Below are 26,180 nucleotides of genomic sequence, written 5' to 3' on the forward strand. Positions count from 1 at the left end.
AGGCAAAACAGCTTTATTTTATAGCTAAAATGTTATCAAGTAGACTGTTAATCGCCAATCATGCAGCAGGCATTCTACTCTTGGATATATTAGATATATATGAAGAACAAACATATGCCCACCTTGGAACCATCCCGTAAATTAATTTATTAAAGCTGAGCATTCATAATAATTGTTGGAAGATTCTTTCATTGAGAATATATTCCCTAACATGAAGGGGTTAGAATCTTGTTCTTTTTTTGTAGTCATCTGTGTAGTCATCATATGTTGGGATTAATCCTACTTGCTTCTTGACCAAATGGCACCAAAATATGAAAAATGAAAACATGTACTATATCACTTTATATGTATATAGTACATTTACTGCTCTGAGGCGCAAGTGTTTAATGTTGGCTTTTTTTGAGACTATATCATGCACAATTAAAGTCTTCATACCCATATCACCCCATGAAGCATCATAAAACCTACTGCAGTGGATTTGTGCCGAAGGTGTTTTGGAATAGAGAAGTGGCCATTTAGGTCAAGTTGGACATTAAAGCAGAACTTCAACCAAAAGTTTGCATCCTGTCCCCCTCCACTGCCACATTTGGCACTTTTTTGGGGCAAGAGGAGGAGTGGATACCTGGTTTTGACAGGTACCCATTCCCACTTCTGGGTCAGATCACTGTGGTGATCTGTGAGGAAGTTTGACCCCCTCCTTTTTCCCCTTGCAGCTTTCTGGGACACACACAGGTCCCAGAAGACTGCGGGATAATTCACAAAGTGCAGCTTCACTGCCATTTTCCCTTCCTGAGATTTCAGCACCTGCACCCAAAGCCAACTGAAGAATGAGCTTGGGTGAGGACATCACTGGATCCTTGGACAGGTAAGTTTCCTTTTATTAAAAGTCAGCAGCTACAGAATTTGTAGCTGCTGACTTTTAATTTTTTGGGGGGAGACTGGAGCTTCTCTATAAGGAGCTATGGCTAATCCATAAGTCTTTCCATGGGTTTAGACTATGCAGAAAAGTTAAATTATTATGATCTGTAATTTTTTATGATGTCATGTATTGCGACGTGATCACTGTAAACCAATTTTAAATATAGACCTTAAAGTGGAGCTGGTACAATAATGAAAAATAATATAAAGAAAATAATTTGAGTTTACAAAACAGTGAAATGAGGTCCTATTTTTTTTAAATTTGACTTTATTAAAATTAATTTGCCAAAAGCTACTGCTCCCTATATAAATTATTATGCAGCCAGGCTATTTTGGATGGTTATGCTTCTGGAACCCATAGCAGGTATGCTATGCAGTTACATGTAGCTAAAAGGTCCATCACTTTGTTATGACTAAACCTTGTTAGCAAAATAAAATATAAAACCATTTAAGATGCCCTTACATGAGAATATCTGCTTGTTGCTGAACATACACAACTGGCTATGATTAGGCTTTTCTGTATTATTCTGAATACTAAATGTAAATGCGCATGTCAATCATCTGAGAACAAAGGAATATCTGCAAACATTTTCCTATTCTGTTGATCTTCTTTGACTACAGCTCCAGTCTCCTGAGGTCATCTGTCATGATAGCACCCCATCTGTGCATTGTATTAAAAAACACCTTTTGTAGGAGATCTTAGTCATTTTTTTTGGAATTCATTATGGTTTTTTTTTAAATTTAAGATGACTACTGGCATTGCAGCATTGAGTTAAAAAAAATGATGAACTAATTTTCACAGTCCAGTTTCAATATTTTACTAAATTGGGAAAATGTATTTACCAGACCTTTACAATATAAGGGATTGTCTGGACTGAGAAAGTATGTAATGTGTAATAATGACCCATTGTGAAATATTAAAACTACATTTTACAAATTAATTTAGTTTTTCAATGTTAATTAATTAATTAATTGAAGTTGGTTTTCTGTCAGAGAGTGAATTCTATCAAATCGAACATATAGCATTGACACTCAGTATAAATTTACCATCCTGTGCTGTTTTACCAAGGGAATTGTGAAACAAAAGATGGTATCGTATCAGTTGTAATAAAATCATCTTGCTGGTGCTTCCTTATTTGCTCTGTGTTCTGAATTACACTTGCTGTTGCCATCGGAGCATGAAAAGAAATTACTCTACATAGTCACGCTGGGAAGTCATGTATGTAAATTGATGTATAATGCGACCCACATTAGCCTTACTGATGAAAGGTTCAGTTTCTCTGCTGTCAGATGCTTGTATCTCCTTGAATGAGCCGACTGCTCTGAATGAACATTAGCATAATTTATGCAGCTGATAAGTGATTTGAGCTCTTGGGTTATTGATAAACCGTTTAAGCATATCATTTTCAGCCTGATGCTCCGTGACATCACCAGTGAAATGTAATGTGCTGATCTCTGCTTCAGATAATAAGACAGAGATTCTCTTTGCATTGCAGGAGCCAGAGGCAACTCCGTGCCGGCTGAGGCAGGTACAAATGATCCTCATCACCCCAGCCAATCTCATCCAGGATTCTCAGTTGGGCCTCAGGTTCGTTATATGCATGCACCTTATTAACGTAACTGTCTTATACTCCTGCTTAAATGTAGATACTCTAACCTTAGTCAATGCAATGAATGTATGTTTTACGGAAGTATTTAGGAAAAAGAATAAAGTCTTTATTATATAGTTACCTTATATCTAAAATACAATGAAAATAGAATGAGGGAGTCAAGTTTAACATATAGCTCTATAGATCCAAGTATATGTATTTGCACTTGTATGTGTAGTTGTAGAAGTTATATCTGTTTACAAAATAGTACACATGCACATGTTCTGTTCCTTAGTAAAACGCATCAGGGGAGAGTTACTAAAACTGGTGCACCCAGAATCTGGTGCAGCTGTGCATAGTGACCAATCAGCTTCTAACTTCCGGTTGTTCAATTAAGCTTTGACAAGAAAACCTTGAAGCTGATTGGTTACTATACAGAGCTGCACCAGATTCTCTGTGCACCAGTTTTAGTAAATTTCCCACAAACTATATTGACGTTCTGAATCGCATTCTTATTGTTTATGTAGTATTTTATACAATGTTGTATTATCATATATATTGCTGTTAATTTTGATTTGTTCATAAATTCTTCTTTACTGTTCAAAATGTCTTTTTCATCACTTAAATTTTTTTCCCTTGTTATATTTTAAGTGATATAATAGTGTTGCCTGTACATATTTTTTTGTTGTCTAAAACAGTCTCTAGAACACAGTAATGTTATAATAAAACTCCTTAGGTTCTTATCATGAGCACATGACCTTATAACGTTTTTCTCATACTGGTGCTTCATAATTTCACAGTACTTTCTTAGTCAAGCTAAAACTTTCAGGGAGAAGTGTTTTCATAGCACAAGTCAGTGCACAATGTATAAATTTGATTGTTCAAGACGTGTGTCAAAACTCTTCTTTTCTGCATTAAAAATGAAAAGGTTGCTTGTTAGACAAATTAGCTCCCCAAGGGACATATGTGACATACAGTATGTGATCAGCAGAGGTAGTTCATTTTTTCTCTTTAGAAACTCAAGCAATATTTGAAACTAATGTTCGCTTGTCTGATGTTAAATTTGTATCATATAAAATCTTCTTTGGCAAAAGTAATCTGGTATTAGAAAATTAAGTATACTTTTGATTCATAACATTTGCCCAAGCAGTTTTCCCATCAAAAAGTCCATCAGGACAATGGATAACTGGTAATCATAGTCTCAACTGTATATTGGCAGCAGGCATAGTTTGGCGATGTGACAAAACCATATGGGCCTTTTTAAAAAAACTCAGCAAAATGATTGTTTCTTAATTTAAAGTACTCCACTCTATCTCACTACACACTTTAGAACATGTAGATTCTTAAATGTCTTTAGAACATGTATTATTTGGAGGATTCGATTTTTAAATAGAAAATGTAACGTATGTCCTGGCTGCCTTACTGATTAATATATCTTTAGTGTACACCATTTACAAATTGGTTAAGCTAAACATATGCACAGTACTTGATGCCCTCCCAATACCCTCCTGCTTTGGCATTCAGATGGAGGTAGCAATATAAGTCAAGGGCCTGCAGCATTAGATGTCCTGATTCTGCATAAAACTTGATTTTGATAAAAAGTAAAAGAAGTGCTACATTAAGCAAAGCTGTGCTTTGCCCACACACGGTAGAGAACACTTACTTACCTTTCACATTTCTCCTTCTGCCTTGTTTGCACAGCAGAGTAAGAAAAGCCCAGTACTTTTGGCTATGGAGGTATATGTCATTATCCCCCCTGCTTCTCTACAAAGCAGCACTTAGGACCAATTTTTTTTTTTTTTAAGTCCGCAAACGTGCAACTATAAACGTAAAAACCCGTAAGTGTTCACAAAAAATGTGCAAGTGCAAAACACCACACGAAAAAGTGCACTTAGGGGTGTGCTGTGTCCTACCCCTAAAGGGGCTTGGACCGCTTACCCTGATCCCCCGGGGCACGAAGCTCCTGACGGGGACAAGGTTCCCAATTGGTCCTCCTGGCCAAAAGGCCTGGTGGAGCACCGTTCCTTGTGTCCAGCCGAAGCCAGACACACAGTACTTGGTCAGGGGGCTCTCCAAAAGAAAAGCCCCCTAGGGATCAGGGGAGGAAGGAACCAAAAGGCCACACATCCTCCGTGAAAACACACGCATAAGTAACAGAAAAAGTGACAAACGTGGGAGGTGAAATAAATTAAATAAATAGAAAATAAAAAAGTGGTACCGTGCCAAATTGTGCACAGACCAGGCCTTGAGGCCCGTAGCAAAAATTGCCCTGGTCCTAGCCAAAAGGCCTGGTCCTTAGGGCGCTGTGCAAAAAGAATGTAAAAACAGTGACCATGTGCCATGTTTACACAGTGGGGTCCCACACCCAGGTGTTACTAGTGGCACCCCTGAGAGCGTCTACTCAGGGGGCACCGAGTTTGCGGACTTTCTGCTTCCTCAGCCCCTGGCCAGACCAAGGTAGATCCGTCCAAATCAGGAGGTACTGGGTCTTTCCAGCTTTCCCAGAGGAATTACTCCCAAGGCCCCAGAACGAATCATGGCGCTCCCTGGTTTCTGTCCCTCCGGTACTAGCCTTCCAGACCCCCATCATACCAGTGAGGGTACTATACAACAGCCTTCCCCGCAAAGCTAGAATGGCCGGGAGCACCCCCACTGGACACTGATAAGAACAGATACTACACTTGATCTTAGCCAAAAGGCCGAGAAGCGATACTCGGTGCCCCCTGAGTAGATGCTCTCAGGGGTGCCACTAGTAACACCTGGGTGTGGGACCCCACTGTGTGAACATGGCACTTAGGACCAATTACCAGGCCTGAATCATATGAGGGAGATTGGGGGTGGCATAAGTCCTTTGCAAACTTCAAGCCACTGTTGGGTTGGAGCTAATGCATAACGTTTGTGAGAGGCTCCAACAGGTGAAAAGTGTTGGGAGTGCATGGAAGCTAATTACATGCATCTTTCCCTTGCTATCCTAAAGCAAACTGGTTACCTTGCCCATTCAGGGCAAAGTACAGGTTCACTATAAGCACTCATAAATGCTAAACCATGCAACTCAGTAAACACATTGATTTGCCTATGCTTAGAGTGCACCTATGAGTGCGCACAGTGCATGAAGAGGGATACTTTTCTGGCCCCTGTAAACTCAGTTCACAGCCCCTGCAGAATTACTTGCAGGATGCAAGAGATATTCTAAACAGCTATAAAAGAGCGTATTTAAAAAAATCAACCAAGAAAAGATGGCCAGCGATTCCATTTCAGTTTGAAGCTTCAGGTGGAAAGTAGGTTCCTGTAGTGCTCCTGTCATAGTACAAGAATACTCTTTTATTAAAATAAATTGTAAAAAAACAAAAAGGGCTTATTGTTAATTGAATGTATTAATTTATTAATCCTAGCTGAATTAAAGAAACAGTGTTATAGAAGGTTATTGGAGGCTGCTATTATTGAACTGTCTTTTGCGAATGCTAGTTCCCTGGCTTTCTTTCTTTCATTCTGATGCATTGATTGAAAAGCTAGCTAGCTTTTAACGCTTTTATAGAACTATACTCAATATCAGGGAACATGTATAGGAATAAGTAGTTGTGACACTTTTATAAAATGTATTTACAGGATGCTCATGCTGGGTCTGTGACTTAAACATACTGAAGTCAGGTAGAACCAAGCATCTAGCATTTTCAGAAGGAGGACTCATGTCTATACTTTTGCCATGATTGATCACTTTAATAGGTACTGAATTGGATGGTTCTTGGTTTGCTAATACACTGGAAATCATAAACAAGTGTCATGGTTTTTGTTTTGGAAAATATTGTTTTTTATCTTTTGTTGCATCTTAGCTGCTGTTCTCTTCCAACCTATTTGTATTTACTTACTACGTATGTGTGACAGGATAGAAGAGACAAGGATAGAGTGTTGTAAACCTATAACAGGCAGTTTCTGAACTAGGACCTCCATGGCTTGACTGCCAGGCATTATTTTAATGAAAGCTGCAGATTAAAAAAAAGATTACTGTACATGACATTAACATTGTAATGATTATATGACCTTTTAATAATTAGGTTTATATCCACATTAATTATGACTAGGCCCTGCTGAGCTATAAAAGGAGAAGCATACCCCCCCCCCCCACACACACACACACACACTTCCTAACACCTACAGCCTCCAGATAGGGCATGAGTAGTATCCTTGATGGATAACAGGTTTAGGGGGTGCAGGAAACTTTGTGGAGATGAGACATTACCATATTAGGCATAGCATCCTCAGACAGGAATACAGAGCCTGAACAAATTTAAAGCTTAGGTAAATATAATTAGCCTTTCCCCCCCCTTTTTTTAGATACAAATTCCTTTGATTATATTAATTTTGTGAATTGCTTACTTACAATATAGTTTTTTTTATTAATTTTAGCAAAAATGCAAGTTAAAGCAGTATTTTCTCACAACAAATGACTAGGTGTGGTATTATTTGTTTTCACTTATATTCACAGGTGAGAATTGATTGACATGTTGAATGTTAAATTAAAAAGACAAACAAATGCGATGACTTGAATTGGATTCACATCAAAGTACACCAGTCAATAACAACACTGATTCCCTCTACCAGGGAATTGATGTACTTTGTGAACTAGTAAGGGGGTCATTTGGACGCTTTGCCAGTTCTTGTGTGGACTGTTTACAAGATCTAATGAACCCCTTTCTAGTTCTGTGTTAGCTCGGCAGATTGTCATGATTCCTCCAGATTTGCTCATCTGTTGGAATAAATCTAATGTGAACCATGCAAAAAATAGCTTCAAACATTCCAATACAATGCTTTTGAAACTTCACCAAAAGTACAAGAGAAAATTCCCTTGCAAAATGAAAATCCCCTTGCAAAATCAACAGCCTATTTGCCTCAAATAAATCAATAAGCAACAATGGCCAAATGTAATGCATAAGCACGTTACACCATCACTATGGAAGCTCAACACACTTACTTGGCTCTATGGTTGCTCCCAAACAATAAATGTATTCATTTAATTAAATTTTTATAGCTTTTTAAAGAGATATTTCAGTGTTTTTCAACTTTAGGGGCGCTTTTTTTTTTTTAATACCTCCATCCGGCAGAAAATGGGACCCAATGGGGATCAAGCTTTTAGATGCCTGCAGAGGGTCCCAAGATTTATGAGTGAAGTAAATAGGGGGGTGTTTTGGGCTCCCCCCCACTTAAATAATAAATATATACTTCCAAATAAAATAAATGAGCTCTGGGTAAGTGACAATGTATAAGGAAGCTGCTTGCATAGAAAGGTAAACCTTTGGGACCTCTTAATAAAGTATGTGTATAATAAATATGTATATGCAGCGCTAAAAACATCAATAAACATATATATTGGTAATGATGTTAAAAGTGCATATTCATACATAAAAAACCAAGTGTGAATGGGGTTCGGCAATGCTGAGAACGATAATATGTAGCAGTCTCATATATAAATCATCAAAGGTGCATATAGTGACATGGGTGACAAAGTCAATCTATCCACTAGTGGTAATGCATGGTGAAATATCCGTGACTCCTGTGGCTGTGAGAATGGATGTGGATTATATTAACCAGATAGCGCAATCACTTGCGCATTTGAGTATATTAAGACCAACTCCTGGTCATCTGGATCTGGAACGCTGCAGTGAATAAGGTCATCAGGACAGCAACCTCCAGGTTTCACACATCTGAGGAGGGTAACCAATCTCCAGATATACAGGTATCAGCCACCAGGGGGATCATACACATTAGCATACGTCAGGTCAGCAGGATTCACCTTAAAAGAGGGGGGCTTGCAGGAAAAACAAGCCCAAGAGGGAAGCCTCCAATAGTGTAGTAGTTTGTTGTAAAAAATTTGACATCAAAGACAGGTAAATAGACTTACATCTGTAAAACCAAGATGGCCACCGGCCGTCCATATGAGCCATTTGGGATGTGGTTACTGCTTATGGGCACCTCCCTAATGTGTTTCATGTAAGTACACTTTGTCAAAGGGTGTGCCAGTTCAAATCTTAGTGCATTTATAGCGATTGGAGCACATGCGCCGTACATCGCATCCACGTCATCGCGAACCGATCGCTCATGCGCAGTACATGCGGACGGCGGCCATTTTACTGGAGATCGCCTATTAGCAGAAATAGACCGTTCGCACTTGCGTGATACATGCTGATGGTGGCCATTTTGCCGAGGGTCATTTTACATTAGCAGGAATAGAGCACATCACAGGAGGAGGATCGGATAATGTCAAATAAAATGAAAAGTGGTATTGATTATTGCAGTTAATGCAGTGTGCATTCTATACCCCATCTGGCGATCCAAGGGTGGTATTATGAAAGAAGTATGAGTTAAAAACGGATATTAGGAGTCATAAAACCTCCATTGAGGTGTAGTAGGAGTACTATATATACAGCGCCTCCCCTGTTTAACCCGTGGAACTACAAATGAAAAAGGAACCTAAACCTTAGATAGCTCTATTCCGTTTTACATAGGGATAAAATGTAATAAATACAATTGATTATAATTTCAAATTCAGAAAGAGCATAATTATGAAAAGAGAAATACTAAAATAAAATATATGTTTGTAAAAAAACATAACATATATGAAAAAGGGGTTCAAACCTGATGTAAGTATATAAAGATAAAATTGAAAATGTACACAACATATATATGATAACAATAAAAGTTTAAAATAAAACTGACAATTATGACAATTATTATAAAACGAGGGGTCAATATAATCGGAAATAGTAGTGAAAAATTTTGGTGAATATTAAAAAAACACAAATTAGTAAAAAATACTGAGAATAAAATATTTAAAAGTCATAAAGGACTCTAAAATGTATGTCACAATTGTCTCTCGAATTATTCTGGTCTTATAGTGACATCACTAAGATATGATACCTCATGATCTAACCAATGACCTTGGTCAGATGGATAATATATAACTCGTGCAAATAAAAGGTAGGGCATAACCAATCATGGTTATGATCAATAAAATATCTGAGGTATAATGTTAAAACAAAGAATATAGGTAAAATGTTATTGGTGTCCTAAAAAAGAATGAACTCACGTGAGGAACCTATACCAATATATGCAAGAGGGGGACTAGCTGGTATCAATGAAACAATTTATAACTAAATCGATGTTTAGGCCATGTGGGGTAAATGTTTGTAACAAAAATATTCACTTAGTTTCCAGCATGGACACTGCTCTCCGTTTGTAAGTTCCTCTCCAGTGCTTCTTTACTATATCAATGCCCGTAAAATTTAGAGAATGTGGGTTTCTATTGTGTGATTGGCGGAAATGCATGGACAGTGAGTGCTCTCTGAAGCCTTTTTTAATGTTCAGTAGATGTTCACGCAACCTATCTCTAAGTCTTCTGGTAGTTCTACCAATGTACTGCTTGCCGCATGAGCATTCTAAAAGGTAGACGGCATGTTTACTATTACCTGTAATGGTTGATTGTATGTCATAGGATCTCCCTGTGGTATTGGAATGAAAAGTCTTCACAGGATTCTTATGAATGCCATTACTAACACACAACATGCATCTGTTGCATGGATAAAATCCCTTGTGAATAAAAAAGAAAGATGATTGTTTAGGGGGATTTACTATATTAAGGGCTAGTTTGTTTCTCAGAGAGGGTGCTTTACGATAGGTTATTTCTGCAAAATCTGGTAAAGAACTTCCTAAAACTGGGTCATTTTTCAAGATAATCCAATTTTTTCTAATGATTCTTGCTATATTTTTGTATTGGGTTGAAAAGTTGGTAATAAACGGGCAAAATCTCTCGGTTAGAACCCTATTACTAGAGGTAAGGAAATCTCCTCTGTTTATACCGCCAACCCTTCTAATTTTGTCTTCAAGTGTAGTAGCATCGTAGCCTTTTTCAATGAACCTCTGTTTGAGGATATTGGATTGTAAAGAATAGTCTTCCTTCCTATCACAGTTCCTACAAATACCCTAGGAATATTATCTAGCCATCTAGGATGATGGCAACTGTCCTTAGGGATAAAGCTGTTTCTGTCAGTTGTTTTGAAGAAACTTTTGGTAGAAATATCTAAGCCGTCATTAAAGAAAGTTAAGTCTAGGAAATTAATTTCATGATAATCATACTGGAAAGTGAGTTTGATGTTTAAATTATTGAAGTTTAAAGTGGTGAAAAAAATGATGTGATTGTGAACTCATCCCCTTCCCAGAGTAACAAGATTTCATCGATATATTGACGGTAGAACAGTAAATATGGCCAGTCCCTTCAATATATGAGGTCTTCTTCCCATCTTGCCATAAATAGGTTAGCTAGACTGGGTGCAAACTTAGCCCCCATGACTACGCCCGTGGTTTGTAAGTAGTACTTATCACTAAACCAAAAGTAATTGTGGCTCATAGCGAAGTCTAGCAACTCTAATATGAAGTGTTTTTGCAATATGGGTATATCCTCTGCTGTGTTAAGGTAAAATTACGCGGCAGCTAAACCGTCAGCATGCTTGATGTTACTATACAAAGCGGCCACATCTGCCGTAACCAAAAAAGTAGGGTGTTGTAATTTGACTTCCTTGATATCCGTCAAGACTTGTTTAGTGTCTTTAAGGAATGCTGGGGTGGTGCAGACTAGGGTCTGGAGGAAAAAATCTATATATTTCCCCACACGAGAACAGAGAGAACCTATACCGCTGACTATCAGGCGGCCTGGGGGATTGACCGGGTCCTTGTGGACTTTAGGCAAGTAGTAAAGGATAGGCAATTTAGGGACCATGGAGCAAAGGTAATCCTTCTCTTTTTTACTCAGGATACCTGTATCAAACCCTCTTTTGATTATCACCTTTAAAGATTTCTTATAGGGGATAAGGGGATTATTCTGTAGCTCCGCATAGGTGTCCTTATCGTCTAAAATCTTGTACACCTGTAAGAGATAAGTTCCTTTATCCAAAATCACCACTCCTCTACCTTTGTCTGCAGGGCAGACTACCAAATTATTAATTTCTAATACATTTTTTGTCATTATATCAATCTGTTTCTGATTATGGTACTGATTGTTCCAATTTTTGATTTTCATATTCTCTAGGTCTTTAAGAACCATATTTTTAAAAATATTTATATGGGAATGGGCAGGGGGGTTGAAAAGTGAAGCATTAAATATATACTATCTTATCTGTACCTATAATTAGCTAGTCTATCAAAGCTCTCATAATATGGATGATGACACCATAAACAAATATATCAATAATACACAATGCTCAAAGAAGCAAAGGTCCTCTTTATTAAAAAATAAAGTACAACACTAACATAGAAATCTAAAAGAATGTCACAGATTATATATAGAACTAAACGAGCAGAGATGATACGTTACGTACGTCCATCCTCACAGTGAGGTATTGTGGCTGGGCTCTATAAAGAAAGAGGCCTTTCATTGTTTGCCCTCACATTCTTAAAGCTATCACAGACACCACTCATTTGATGCCCTCTTCCTGGGCTATATAGTTCTCTGGCCAATGAGCGACAATCCATAAACTATAAGGAGCTGTCCTTTCTAATCACCAGGAAGTATGGAGCTATTCTCCAGGAAGTATGGTGTCGTCCTACACCAGGTGGCATTGTTAAACTTCCGGAAAGTTCTTTAGTCCAGGTCAGTATTTCAGTCAACATCTGGCCCCTTTGATGTTCTGATTGGAAGCGGGGCAATTAGGCACTGTAATCTTCACGTCACCAGCCGGTCTGAGGCCATGCTTTCTTATTCCCATACACCACTACCAGGGGGTATGCATGAATTCTCTACCAGATGAAGAGTCCTGAAATTCACTCTTCTGCTAAACACACCCTGCTAGATAATCCTGCTCTGCTGGCATTCTAGGCTACCCCCAGTTGTGCCCAGATGGTTTAGGTCTAACCATCTCAACAGTTTAAAAATGTCTGATATATCTGTATATTGTATATAAAGAACAGTATTTACAGTATTAGTATGTCCAGATGATCCATGTGCTAGTTTACTACAGACTGGAATTATTCTTCTGGTGTAAAATTTCTCTTTCTGTACTGTAGACACACTAGTGGAGCAGATTTTGGGTGCTCATGAGTGGAGGACAACTGTATAACCAGTACTGACTATATTGCAATTTCATATAAAATGTTCTTTTACCATTTAATGTTGGCAGTAATTATCTTTTGACTCATTACACAGGTCCATGTTACTGACACATGAAAATGAGCAGATACTGAAGAAAAACAAAATTATAGACAATGTCACACTTTTATGTTACAATTTAAGGTTTAAACAAATATAATGTTAACTAATTAGGTCAATTATTCACATGTTGTACTCATGAAGTAATTTGTCTATTCAACCCCTTAGTATATTTTTTAGTATGCTGAGTATATTTTTTAGTATGCTGTTACTAGTTCAAAATAGATGCCTGAGCGTGTGAATATCCAATGCAAAATGTCTGATGTCTAATATAATACACGTTATGACACACTTTTCATGTTCTCTTCCCTGACTATGTGATCTCAAACTATAAGCAGCATCTTTGAATAGACAGGTGGATGGAGAATGCAACATCTCAACTATATTAGGATCTCTCAAGGGAATTTTAAAATCATATTGCTTTTGGCTATCATTAAATTTGTATTATTAGTAGCTGTTTAGTTTCTCCAAGCTAAAAGATGTTTGTGTTAGACGAAAGCAACGTGCGTAACAAAGACTTGGCGAACGTGCACTTTCTACAAGTTTTTTTTGTATTCTGTAGTTCAGAAGATTAGTCAGAGACGTGCTGTCACATGGATGACTAAACAAAATATATCTGGTAAAGTGTTAATTTGCTACTTAATAAGTGTGACAAGCAATGACAATGTGAAAAGTGAAATAACTCACATCATCCAATCACATTTAAAGTAAACCTTTTCTTACGTAAACTTTGTGTCCCAGTCAGTCGCTTTAAAAGAGGAGGTAGCCTGCAAAAGAAGTGTCCAGATAAAGGAAATGCGGTTGGTATTTTTAATGTCTTCCAGAATACCCCAGGAACTCCAAAACCAATTTGCATATCCATGCCATTTCCTGTATTGGCTTTTAAAATTTATGGACATCATCAGTGACCAACAGTGAAGCATGGGTTGGGATGAGCAAATGTGCTTGGTGTTGATTCGCGGGCCGTTTGTCAAACCCATTATATACTAGAAACGTAAATCTGAACCCCACTGATGTTTATGTGGGAACATATCTTGAAAAACAATTCTAGCAACTGTTAAGGCCAACAGCCAAGAAATTGCCAAACAAATGACATGGGTAGCTGGGCACTACTATGGGAAACATGTACAAATGCAATGTTCAGAGCCAAACACTGGTCCAGACCCACCTATTTTCCCACCCTATTTTTAACAAAAATTCAAGATTAGCATTTTTAAATATGAATTTTGTTATTTTTCAAAAAATATGTTGTTAATTTTTCTTTGTAATTTTGTCCCTATGCTGATCAAGCAAACTTAACTGGCAAGTATGCCAAGACTGTAAATAAAATGCTTACTAGTGATTACATGCATGAACTACTTCTGGCAGTTCTGGACCACTGGCTGGAGGTGGCCCAATATGCACTTAAAATACTAAATAGGAAGCAAAAAAAAGAATATGAAAGCAAAATTACATAAAAAATATACAATTTCATTAGTACATTAAGATTAATGTTATAAAAACTACTTCATGTCCGCTACCATCATCGCGGACAAAGAGCTTCTTCAGAATCCACTTTCTTGACTTCAGTATACCATATGGTAGCTGGCAAGACAGCATATATTATTACAACACCAAAAAGCATAATAGGAAATGTATATGAGAGGGAAGAAGAAGCGTGAAAGAAAAGGAGAGAATAAAACAACAAGCACCTACGTTGACCTTAAGAGGGACAATCAATCCAGCCACTTAGCCTGCTAGATCTCCATATAGCGGCCTCAGACATTAAAACCACCCTATTGGCCGTTATCATGGAACTTCGGACAGATATGCAGATGATCGCCTCTCGGCTGCAAGATGTGGAGAAAACAGCCCAAATCCACACAGACGCCATCTGACAAGTCCAGCGAACCTATGACTCACATCTACCACATCTCTTGAAATGCACAGGCATCTGGATAACCTAGACAACCGAGGCCGATGGCATAATATTAGAGTCAGAGGTCTTCCAGAGGCGGTGGATACAGCTACCCTGGAACAAACGGTATGTGCCATTTTTAATGACCTGCTTGCTCGCCCAACTGAGTCTCCAGTTGAACTGGGAAGGATTCATAGGGCCTTACATCCCCAGCCCAGAGACTCAGAACCAACGAAAGATATAATATGCTGCTTGGTGATCTTCCCCCTTAAGGAGGAAATACTCCGCAAGGCTAGGGTGAAAGGCTGCATTCTCTATCATAAAGCTGAAATACAACTATTTCAGGACCTCTCCAAAATTACACTACAAAATACACTCTTCATCCATTACTGGAAGAGAATACCCTATAGATGTAAATTTCCTTTCTGTCTCTCTGCTATTCTCAGAGCATAGTGCTCCTTCGAACACCTGAAGATTTACAATCCTTCTGCAAATCGCTTGACCTGCCTCAGGTGTAATTGCCAGATTGGTATTCCTTTTTCTTCCCAGGGGAACCATGGTGCCCCGTGTCCTGCAACCTCTCACCTAAAGCACAGAGGAATGGAACCCGCAGACATCGAACAGATCCTCTTTCACCAACACAACACTCCACCAGATGAGATCTTGACTGTTGTAATCCAGACGTTTGAACTATGGCAGGTGGTGTATTTGATCCCTTCTCACTTAGTGGTGACCCATTATCCTCCTTCTTAGTCTCCAGCCTAATACTTTAGGCTTCATGCTTTGCTGCTAAATACATGTGCATTAAACACTGCTGCTGTTCAGTCACTATTTGAGAGAGAATGGCCTTTGTTTGCTATGTTTATCCATCTCAAACAGACTCTCAGTGTCTTTTATTTGCGGACTATCATCTGTGCCTAGACCTATTCTCAAAGCTTGCCCTAGTGGATCAAGGACATCCTCATTGATGTATTTGACCTACATCACTGTTCGTGAGACCAGTAAACCAAAGTTTACAATGTTTTTTGCACTATCATGCCTAGTATGCAGTTTCCTGTTTTTGTTTATTATTATTATACAGTATTTATATAGCGCCAAAAAGTTTGCTCAGCGCCGTACATTATAGTGGGGGACAGTACATGAGACAATACAGTAACAATACAATACACAAGGGGTTCGAGGGCCCTGCTCCTTGGAGCTTACAATCTAGATGTTTCATGCTGCTGATGCAGCGGGGGGAGCCACTTACATATACTCTATCTGCCACGTGAGACCTACACACTTGTTGGAGTCTCGATCTTTACATTTAAGGGGTGTACCCCTGGCCAATTCCATATACAGTGGCTGAGGCGACCCCCCCACTGCTAACTGCCATCCATCTGCATTGTTTTTTATGTGGTTGACCTGTCTAAGGGAGGTTTTCTCCAATGTGGTCTCTATGAGACCCTGCCGCATGTTTCTAACTGATGGCAGACCTGACAGGATGATTGCAATGTGTGGTATCTCCTAGAACTTGCTGTTATTTATCTCTTGTAGTGTGGCAGATGTGGACTCTCTCTCATACACTCCCTGCCCCTCATCTACAAGTATAATTTACTTTCCATGATCAGTACCAACCTCTAGATGCCTCCTGACTTAATCACACCATGTCTTTAACCAACCTGGCTTATACTCTTGATAGCTCCCCATGCCCTTATTTATCTGCACACATAGTCCTCCTGGATGTGGTCTCGTGACTGCGTTAGTTGTTCTTATGAACCCAAACAGCGCACCCCTTGTGGGACTGCTGACATTCTGGTACCTATTCCACTTTTTCCTATTTTCTGTTAAGTGGCATAGTAGGCCTTCTTCCATCTCTGGTGTCTCTGATCTTTCTCTTTCTGATCTACCATAACTCCCCCTGCCCATAACTCTCCCCTTCCCCCCCTTTGCCCCCCTTTTTTTTTCTTCTTTCTCCCATTTTTCTGACTGGTTTTGCCCCCCCCCCCTCGTCTTACTTCTTAAGGCTCCTAAACATAGACAGATGGCCAAGCATTTATTATTTCTTATGTTGCTCCTTGTTGCCTTCTATAACATGACTACAATGGAAGCACATGGCTGTGGTAGGGATCACAATTCCTCTGATAAATCTCTGTTTTTAAAATGCATCTCCTTGAATGTTAAAGGTAACAATGTTCTGGAAAAACGCACTCAAGTTCCTACCGCTTTGACCAAACAGAAAGCCCATATCATATGTCTGCAGGAAATGCATTTTTGCTCCAATACGGTACCGAAACTTGCTAATAAAACTTTCACTTCAGCATACCATGCCACATATCCACATTCTAAGAACAATTACATATCTATTTTAATATCCATGCATTCTCAGTTCCAGCTTGTGGACTCCCTGATAGATCCAGAGGTTATATACTTGTTCCTGAAGGGTTCTTTGGCATCTCAACCGATCACCCTAGCAAATATTTATTGCCCTAATGAACAACTTTAACGTCCCTTATGCCCTTTTCTGGCACCTTGGCCCTACCGTACAGAGCCTTTTTCGCCAAATTAGAATATACTTACAGGGTTTGACTTTGCATGATACTTGGTACTACACCCCAACAACAAGGACTACACTTTTTACTCAGCCCCCCACCACAAATACTCCAGGATTCATTATTTTTCTTTATCACAAGCGGATCTCCCATTTCTTAACCAGGAACCCATGTTCCTTTCCGACCAGCAGCCGATTACAGTGACTTTAGTATTCCCTGAGAAATGTGCCCGCCCCAAGTTCTGGAGGCTAAACGCATCTCTCTTGCAAAATGCAGAAAATGTGTAATACATTGCTTCTTGTCTTAGTAACTACTTTTTGGAAAAATAACACACCTGATGTCAACCCTACTACAATGTGTGAAGCACACAAATGTGTGATGAGAGGGGAATTCTTGTAAATGTCAGCTAAATTTAAAAAAGAACGCCAGGCACTTATTCAGTCACTGATAATTTGCATACAAACTTTGGAAAAGACCCATAAAAGACCCACACCGAGAACACTTTACAAGTACTAGAACTCACTCATTCTGCTCTATTGGAAGAATTGCGCAAACAGACACGACAGTGATACATGCTTAGCCAAAAAGTATTCTATGAGCACGGCAATAAAAGTGGGAAAATATTGGCCGGTGCCATGTGTAGCTCACAAGTCCTTTACATTATCCACCATCTAAGAATTCCTTCTGGAAACCTTCTCACAAAAAATGAAGACATAGCAAAACAATTTGATACTATACAGCTTTCTAGTTTAAACAGCTTTCTAGTTTACCATTGGCACATTTGGGCCCTAACAGTCCTGAAACACACAACCTTTTGATTAAAGAATTCCTCTCAACATATGGTCCAACAGCGATCCCAACACAAAAAGCCTGGAACCTAGACTGCACGTTCTCCATGCAAGAGTTGGAGAATGCCCTAAAGCAAATGAAACCAGGGAACAGTCCAGGACCCGATGACCTTACTCTTCAGTATTACAAGAGCTTCGCTTGTCCCCACATCTCAAAACCTTTAATGCCCTGCCTTCTCACATGACCATGGGTCATTTACTCGAAGCTCACATTACCATCATTCCAAAAGAAGACAAAGACCCCACTCAAACTTCTAGTTATAGGCCAATATTCCTACTTAATGCTGACATCAAATTATAGGTTAAGATCCTAGCCAATAACTTCCTTTCTATCCTTCCCTCTTTGATCTCTTTGGATAAAGTGGGTTTTATACCTGGCCGGCAAGGGACAACACTAATAAAGCGCTCAGTCTGCATTATTGGCTTTCAAACAGCAAACAAGGCTTTTTTACTCTTTATTGAGAAGGCGTTTGACACAGTGGCCTGGGATTATATGTCTGCGGTGCTCTGGATGATTGGCTTGGGCCTGCGCATCTGCGCTAGTATTCTGGCATTATATTCTACTCCATCAATTAGAGTCAAAGTAAATGGCCATCTCTGAGATGCCTTCCCCAATCACGAATGGCACTTGCCAGGTCTTCCTGCTTTCCCCCTGATGTTTGTGCTGACCCTGGAACCATTTCTGAACAGATTTAGTGCCAATCAGAATATTCGAGGCCTCAGAGTGGATAATCAGGAATATAAAGTGGCGGCCTTTGCCGATGACCTGCTCTTATTTTTATCTGAACCTCGTACCTCCTTGCCTAATTTACTTAGTGATATGGAATTTTTTGGGTGCCTGTCGAATCTAAAAATCAATTATACCAAATCCCACGCCTGAATATTTCTCTTTCACCCCCCTTGCTTGCCAATTGTAAACAGAACTTCCCATTTACTTGGAAAAAAGACATATCTAAGACATATCTAAGCATATAGATACCAGCTGACCTTATGGTCCTCACCTTATGGTTACCCCAATGGGGTAATGAATAAGCACTGTCTTTAGCGTGAAACACATTTACCTGCCAGTCCCCCAGTGTATTTCCACTGTCTGTATTGGTTTTATTTTGGTTCAATAAAGTGGATTGTTTGGAGTGCAGCCGATTGGACATCCTTTGTTCTCACTTAAGGCTTGGAATAGTCTTAATATTTCTTGTTTTTGGCGAGCAGCGTTGATTAAAATGAATGTCCTTCTACGTTTTCTCTACCGTTTTCTCTTCTGCTGGCTTTCTTTTCCACATATAAAAAACATTGCTCTTTATTTATTTGGAAGAACTCTTCTCCTTGCATTACATTTTCCCATCTTACCCTGCTGAAACTCAAGGGAAGGATCAGCCTTCCAGACCTCCACAAATACTATCTGCATGTCTGTTCACTAGAATAGTGGACTGGAATCTTAATTCTCATAGGAAAGCGTGGGTCCACCTGGAAAACTCCTTTGCATCCCTCCCTCTGCATCTGCTCCCCTGGCTTCCCCCCCAGCTGCACCTCTTCCACTCTTCTTACCCACCCACTTATTGGCCCCATCATAACTAGCTTTGGACTAGCCTGCAGATCTGCTACAGATCCGCTACCCTCTTGACACATCCTGTCCCCTAACATCAGGCAACTTGGACTTTCCCTGGGACTGTCCAACTCTTTTCTGGCTGTGATATGTCCACACAAGGATGTCCAGGCATACCACGTTTTTACTAGGAAAAAACTTCTCTCCTATGATCATTTATCTGCCTTCTCCCAAATGGGCTTTTTTTATTTTTTGGACATACCTGCAAGTAAGACACTTTCTATCACTTTCTATTGGCAGTGTGGTGGTCTAGACCCTGTATGCAGTTGAGTCCTTATGCCTTAAGTGTACCTCCAAAGACACTTAATCTCTATGATTTATTCTTTATTGCTTCAGGCCTTTCTTATGTCCCTGGACCGTGCTTGGCAAATTTGGGAAACAGAGTTTCAACACACTCTCACAGATGAGGACTGGTCTGTCATAGATGAATATTCTCATAAGGAGTCATAAGGGGTCCCTTAATATGGCCATTCAGGAGAACTGCTACAAAAGTAAAACCTGCTGTTATAGAAGTCCTGCTCTCCTACATAAGTTCTCACCTGCTACGCCAAACACATGCTGGAGATTTGGCATGAGAGTTGGCACAATGCTCAATATTGTGAAAAGCTTCTCCTTTTTGGCGTCTGGCTCATGATACTATCTAGTTAGTTATCACATACACCTTGGACTTCACATCTGAGCAATATTTATTACACCATATACCATACAGTACATCCCTTCCTAAAACACACTATAGAAAATCCATAGCTATGCATTTGGTCAATGCGGCTAGACTTTGCATACCAGTCCATTGGCATGCTCCCTGTGTACCTGGGATCAAAGAATGGTTTAGTAGAATAAATAAAATAGTGGAGATGGAGGAGTTGATCAGCTTATCCCAAGATTGAATGCATAAGTTTACAACTATTTCATCTTGCTGGTCTCATTTCAAGATGACTGAGCAATACAGGAACTACATGCAATAGACGGCCTCACTGCTAGGAGCGCATCATGACCGCATATTCCTCTTTTGGGTACATGATGTAGCTGTACTCTTCTGGAAGCCGTTTTGGAGGGGTGGGTGGGAGGTACCCCCCCCCTTTTTTGTTTTCTCCTGTCTTGTAATTTCTTTTCCTTTCTCTATTTCTACATGATTCCTGCCAGACATCTCCCTCTAGTATAACCTTTTAAAAAAACAATGTACGGTACACTTCTTGCATCTCTGTGGCTACGAGGTTCAATACTGTACATGGCTATTACCTGTCTTTACTGGGAGACTTTTGTTTGATATCTGTTACTACACAGCTTATGGTTTGGGATACTACATACTATGTATCTTCTTAAAACTACCATTCTACAATTGTTATTGTAGGATATCTGTTGTACTGTGTCTCCTTTATACATTTGTTAATTCTCTGTTCATTTATTGTCTTTGAGTCTTTTCGCACAATGATTGTTTTTTTTTCCCCTTTGGAAAACATTATTGAATAGGGATAAATATGGATCATTTGATATACAGATAATAACACAATAACTACATATTTATTTTACTTGATTTTCTCAAAATATATACTGATGTGCTCCATGCTGCACTGTGGATTTATTTTATTTTTTTTAAATAATTTATTAGTTTTCAATATTTCCACTCAACATCAATAAATAATCATATTGTTCAAATACAAAAAACATTTTCATTTAAACAATTCTCCCCCCAAAGTCCCTCCCCCGCTCCCATTCCCAACCTCCTCTTCCCTTCCCACCCCAAGGCCCATCTTCCTCCTAGTTCTCTTCTTTTTAGCTCCCAGTTCCTCTTTATTTCCAGATTACTCTCAGAACTTCCTGTTCCTTCTTCCTAATCTACCTATCATGTATCTGGTGATGGAGGCCAATGGAGAAAGAGCTTCCCTTGCGGCTAAGTTCCGGACTCCCCTGAGAGTGGGACAGCGGGAGTCAGGCCCAAAGTTGCACAGGTCGCCTGTAGGAGTGCTGGTTGGTGGTCCACTCAGAAGCACAGCTGGTGCACAGAGATAGGTCTGCAGACAGGAGGCACCTGTGCATGGTATGCAAGCCCTTCCAGGATTTAGATGTTTACTGGGTAGTCGGTCCAAGCAAAGGTCAGGTACCAGGTGGGAATCCGAGCAGACGTAGTCAGATGGGATAGCCGAGGTCATACACAGAGGAGCGAGAGAGAGAGTATCCGTAAGCCAAGCCGAGATCAGATCAGGGGTAAAGCAGAGTAGACAGGTCCAGGAGCAAGCCGAGTCAATATCAGGAAATCACAGGTCACAATCACAGGAAACAGGAACAAGGCATGGTGAGCTAGAGATCATCCAGCAACTTGAGGAAGTGATGAGCCTCCTTATAAAGGCCATCTAGCACCAAACTGAGGCGGATGCGTGCTTCTGCGGCCATGCAGGGTACTGGCACAAATGCCAGATCTTCCAGAACTTCTACTGTGAACAGGACCCTGACACTACCTATCTCTTTTTTTCTTTCTCAATTTCCTCCTCCCTCTTTATCTCTTCCATTATATGATTTTCTATATACCTCCCATTCTTCCCGAAATCTCATAATTTTATCCTCCTCCATATGGCGGAGTTCCTCCATCTTATACACATAATCTACTCTACTTATCCAGTCCTTTATTTTTGGTACTTCTTGTTCTTGCCAAAATTTAGGTATGAATCCCTTTACCGCATTTATAAGATGAAATATCACCGTATGTTTATATTTTTCTACCGTGGTCACTGTTTTATGGAATAAACATGTACCTGGATGTTTTGGGACACTAACCTCTGTGATCCCCTGTATTTGGTGTATTATTTCACCCTAATACTTCTGTATCTTAGGACACACCAAATATGTGCCATTGTGCCCTCACTCTCACATCCCCTCCAACACAAGGATGATTTATCTATTTGTTGCCTATGTGCCACACTCGGTGTGATATACCACCTAGCTAAACACTTATAGTTAATTTCTACTACCTTTCACACAATGAGTGTAACTTGTACTTGTATTCTTTACAATTTGAATAAAACATTTATGGAAAAACAAAAACAAAAAAACAAACATTAAAGTGTATTTATTCAAGTAAAAAGCCAAAAAGCATTGCACTGACTCCAGGCACAGTATTAAGGCATTTCTACTAGGCCATATCTGAGTGTGAGACCAGCCAGGTTTTAATGAAGAAATAAAATTCACAATGTATTATTTCACAGAAAAAGCCAAAAATTGTACATACCTAATGCCCACTGTGTAAGCTGCTTTTCAAGGAGGGAAACTAAACAGTTTTTTTAATTTGCAGATGTAGATCCTGCTTTCTCTCTACTAGCTGTACTTGCATGAATTAAGAAGATATTTTTTTATCTTTATTAGCAGCTATGGTAATAAGTGCATTGATTGGTGCATTTAGTAACGTGGTGATTTGGTACACTAAACCGTATGCAAACCATGGGGGCAGTATCTAAACAGCAATTCAATTTTTTATGGCACACTCAGAAAAGTATCTCTCCCTACAAACACTGTGTGGTCCATCCATATATAGTTCCAGTGCCCCTAAACATACTAATATACTGTACATACATGACATGTAAATGTAGGACACAGCAGCACTATATAGAATGACCTATCTCTATCTGAAAAAAGTATGTGATCTATCCCTATCTGATCCAGTTCTGTCCAACTCACAGTGAGTGTGTATAGCAGTTTTTAGCAATCAGCAGCAATGAGCTCCTTCTGCAACTACTCTATGATCTGTCTCTAATATCTGTTGCAACACAAACTGACCAATGGTTGCTTAGCACTCTGTTTTTTTTGGGAGGGGAATGGCTCAAAAAAAATCTCCATGACCACAGTTCAGATGCCATAAAGTGTTGGTATTTAGTTGCTATAAATACAGCACATTAGTTTACCCTTTTCTCAAACCACAAATGACTGGGTGGTGACCTCTTTGACTAAGTTCTGGAGGTGGTGCAAAATGTGTCAGGGAGCATGCTTTGGGAGACTCATAGGCTGGGGCCGCTTCTCATTTTCACTTTTGACCAGACAGTCAGGAGCACAGCATCTCTTAACTACATGTTTGCGTTACTTCTTGGAAGAATATCTGACATACTGGCACCCTTTTCAGTATGGATCAAGGGAACAGGGAGAGCAATGCTCCAAGCTTCTTATTTAGAACGCATATGGCTTGGGTCCTGCTTCATGTTTGACCCTGAAGCTCATACCTAAGCATGGGTTATAGTTTCAGGGCATACAGGGCACTCAGGAAGATATAGTATGTTATGTGCTGGCACCTAATTTGCACCTGCATTTTTATAATCATGTCCTTTACATAGATTTAAGTAAGAAAGGGTTTACTTTAGGGTTTGACCAAGTTATTTCTTAATGTTTGGTGTAGAATACTGTACTTTGCTCATTATCTTTGTGAATTCAATTGCTTAATTTATTAAGTCTAATGATGTCCTAATTACTTTATTCAGTACTCATGATTTAGATATGATTAAACCTGGCTACGTTTTGATGATATCTTGGCTATTTTGTAGTGACACAAAGAGAACGCTTTAGAAATCTCACTGTAACCTGTATATCTGGTATTTAAGGATGTGTCAGTACCAGGGATGGACTGACCATTTGGAAATTCGGGCACTGCCCGAGGGCCCGGGGTCAGTAGGGGGCCCCATGAGATGCCCCTGGTACCTTTTTCATAGGCTTTTTTGAGTTTGGGCAAGGACACAGGGGCCCCATGATCCCCTATTGCCCCGGGGCCCCATGAGTTGTCAGTCCACCCCTGGTCAGTACCTTAAGGAACTGAAGCCAAGGGATCAGCATGACAGCCAGGCATTATCTGATAAGGTGTGAATCTGTGTGTGTAAATTGACATGCATTTAGCCTACCTAACTGCATGGTAGAGATCTGCACATTCATTCAGCCTTCATAGCTGCTGGGTAGAGATCTACACTATATTGTGTAAACATATTTTATGCTAAAAAGCTCCTTGCAGTGTTGATATTGTATAATCTTTTTTGATACTTTTACAAAAACTCAATTAAATATTCTAGTGATCAGCCTCTATCAATTTATATGTTAAATATATTTGGACAACTCCTTTTTATGATATAATAGAACACTGTCTTCTAGCAATTAGGCTGATACAGAAATCTTCATAGTCAATCCCTCAAAACAAGACATAATTTCCTTCTTTTCTTGTTATGTCTTGCTTAGATACTATGCTCATTGTCTCTGTGGATCCCCCAAATAATTGATTTCAAGAGAATGAGATGTGTAATCAATGTGCAGTACACAAGAAATGATTCCATTATGTACTTCTGCTTGCACTTCATTTTGTCACTGAAAGACAGCATTAATTATTTATAGCTCAACAAATCTGCAATATGTGGTCATTAATGGCCATTTCCTCAATCAAGTCTATCATATCATTGATATAGCAGCTGTGTAAGTAGAAAACATACATAGCTCTCATAATAAGCCTTAAGTCAATCTCTGTCAGAGCACAAGACAAGACATGATCAGTTTTGAAGTCATTTGTTATACACTTTTAATGGGTAGCAGAATCTTCCATCTGTGTTTTTCACTAAAACTCTTATTCAACTCATGATATTCATAAAGGCAGGTCCATATCAAGCAAAATGTAAGGGTACTGTAATAAACAGATGTACACATTTTTAGTCAGTTTAAATAAAGCTAACCTCAGATAATTTGGTTTGAGCAAAGCCCTTATTAACACCTGAGTTTTTTTCTCTCTGTTAAGACTTAGTTCACACTAGTACAATTTCAGATGAAACTTAAGTCACACAGAATAGCATGACAAAAGAAATCACATTGTTTTCAATGGTTTTCATTCACATCAATGCAATTCAGTACAGTGCATTTTTTTTTAAGATTCCTTCATTACTTTGGTATGATTCCTTATCAAAGTTGCATCTACAGTAAGTAATATTAGATAATCGTACTGAAAGTCAGATCAAAATCACACTGCAGCTGTGTAAACCTAGGCTAAACAGACATATATGTGTTCTAAATGAAGATTTAATGGGTCTTATTTCTCATAATGTTTCCTGTCCTAAATTTAACCAGTTAGTTTTGCTATCATTATATAGACATACACTATATTGCCAAAAGTATTGGGACACCCCTCCAAATCATTGGATTCAGGTGTTCTAATCACCTCCATGGCCAAAGGTGTATAACATCAAGCACCTAGGCATGCAGACTGCTTCTACAAACATTTGTTAAAGAATGGGTCGCTCTCAGGAGCTCTCAGGAGAATTCAAACGTGGTAGGTTGCACTAAGTCCGTGAAATTTCCTTGCTACTAAATGTTCCACGGTCAACTGTTAGTGGTATTATAACAATGTGGGAGCAACAGCAACTCAGCCACAAAGTGGTAGGCCACATAAAATGACAGAGCGGGGTAAGTGCGCAGAAGTTGCCAACTGTCTGCAAAGTCATTAGCTAAAGACCTCCAATTTTCATGTGGCCTTCAGATTAGCACAACAACAGTGTGTAAAAAGCTTCATGGAATGGGTTTCCATGGCCGAGCAGCTGCATCAAAGCCTTACATCACCAAGTTCAATGCAAAACATCTGATGCAGTGCCGTAAAG

General features: G+C 39.3%; 1 protein-coding gene and 1 pseudogene across 2 annotated transcripts in view; one reads left to right on the forward strand and one right to left on the reverse strand.

Moving 5' to 3' along the window:
• The window catches only part of POU6F2 (POU class 6 homeobox 2), a 584,773-nt gene that overhangs the window by 194,501 nt on the left and 364,092 nt on the right, over positions 1–26,180 (forward strand). For both annotated transcript variants that reach the window (XM_089687113.1, XM_089687120.1), the window contains exon 2: positions 2,415–2,506. In XM_089687113.1, coding sequence (XP_089543239.1) covers positions 2,415–2,506 — 92 coding nt within the window. The remainder of the gene's footprint in view (positions 1–2,414; positions 2,507–26,180) is intronic.
• On the reverse strand, positions 5,103–5,218 carry LOC149472279 (U2 spliceosomal RNA; annotated as a pseudogene).

The sequence above is a fragment of the Staurois parvus genome, unplaced genomic scaffold (genome assembly GCF_062004578.1).
Source record: "Staurois parvus isolate SC_StPar_1 unplaced genomic scaffold, SC_StPar_1.0 ptg000020l, whole genome shotgun sequence".
Lineage (NCBI taxonomy): Eukaryota > Metazoa > Chordata > Amphibia > Anura > Ranidae > Staurois > Staurois parvus.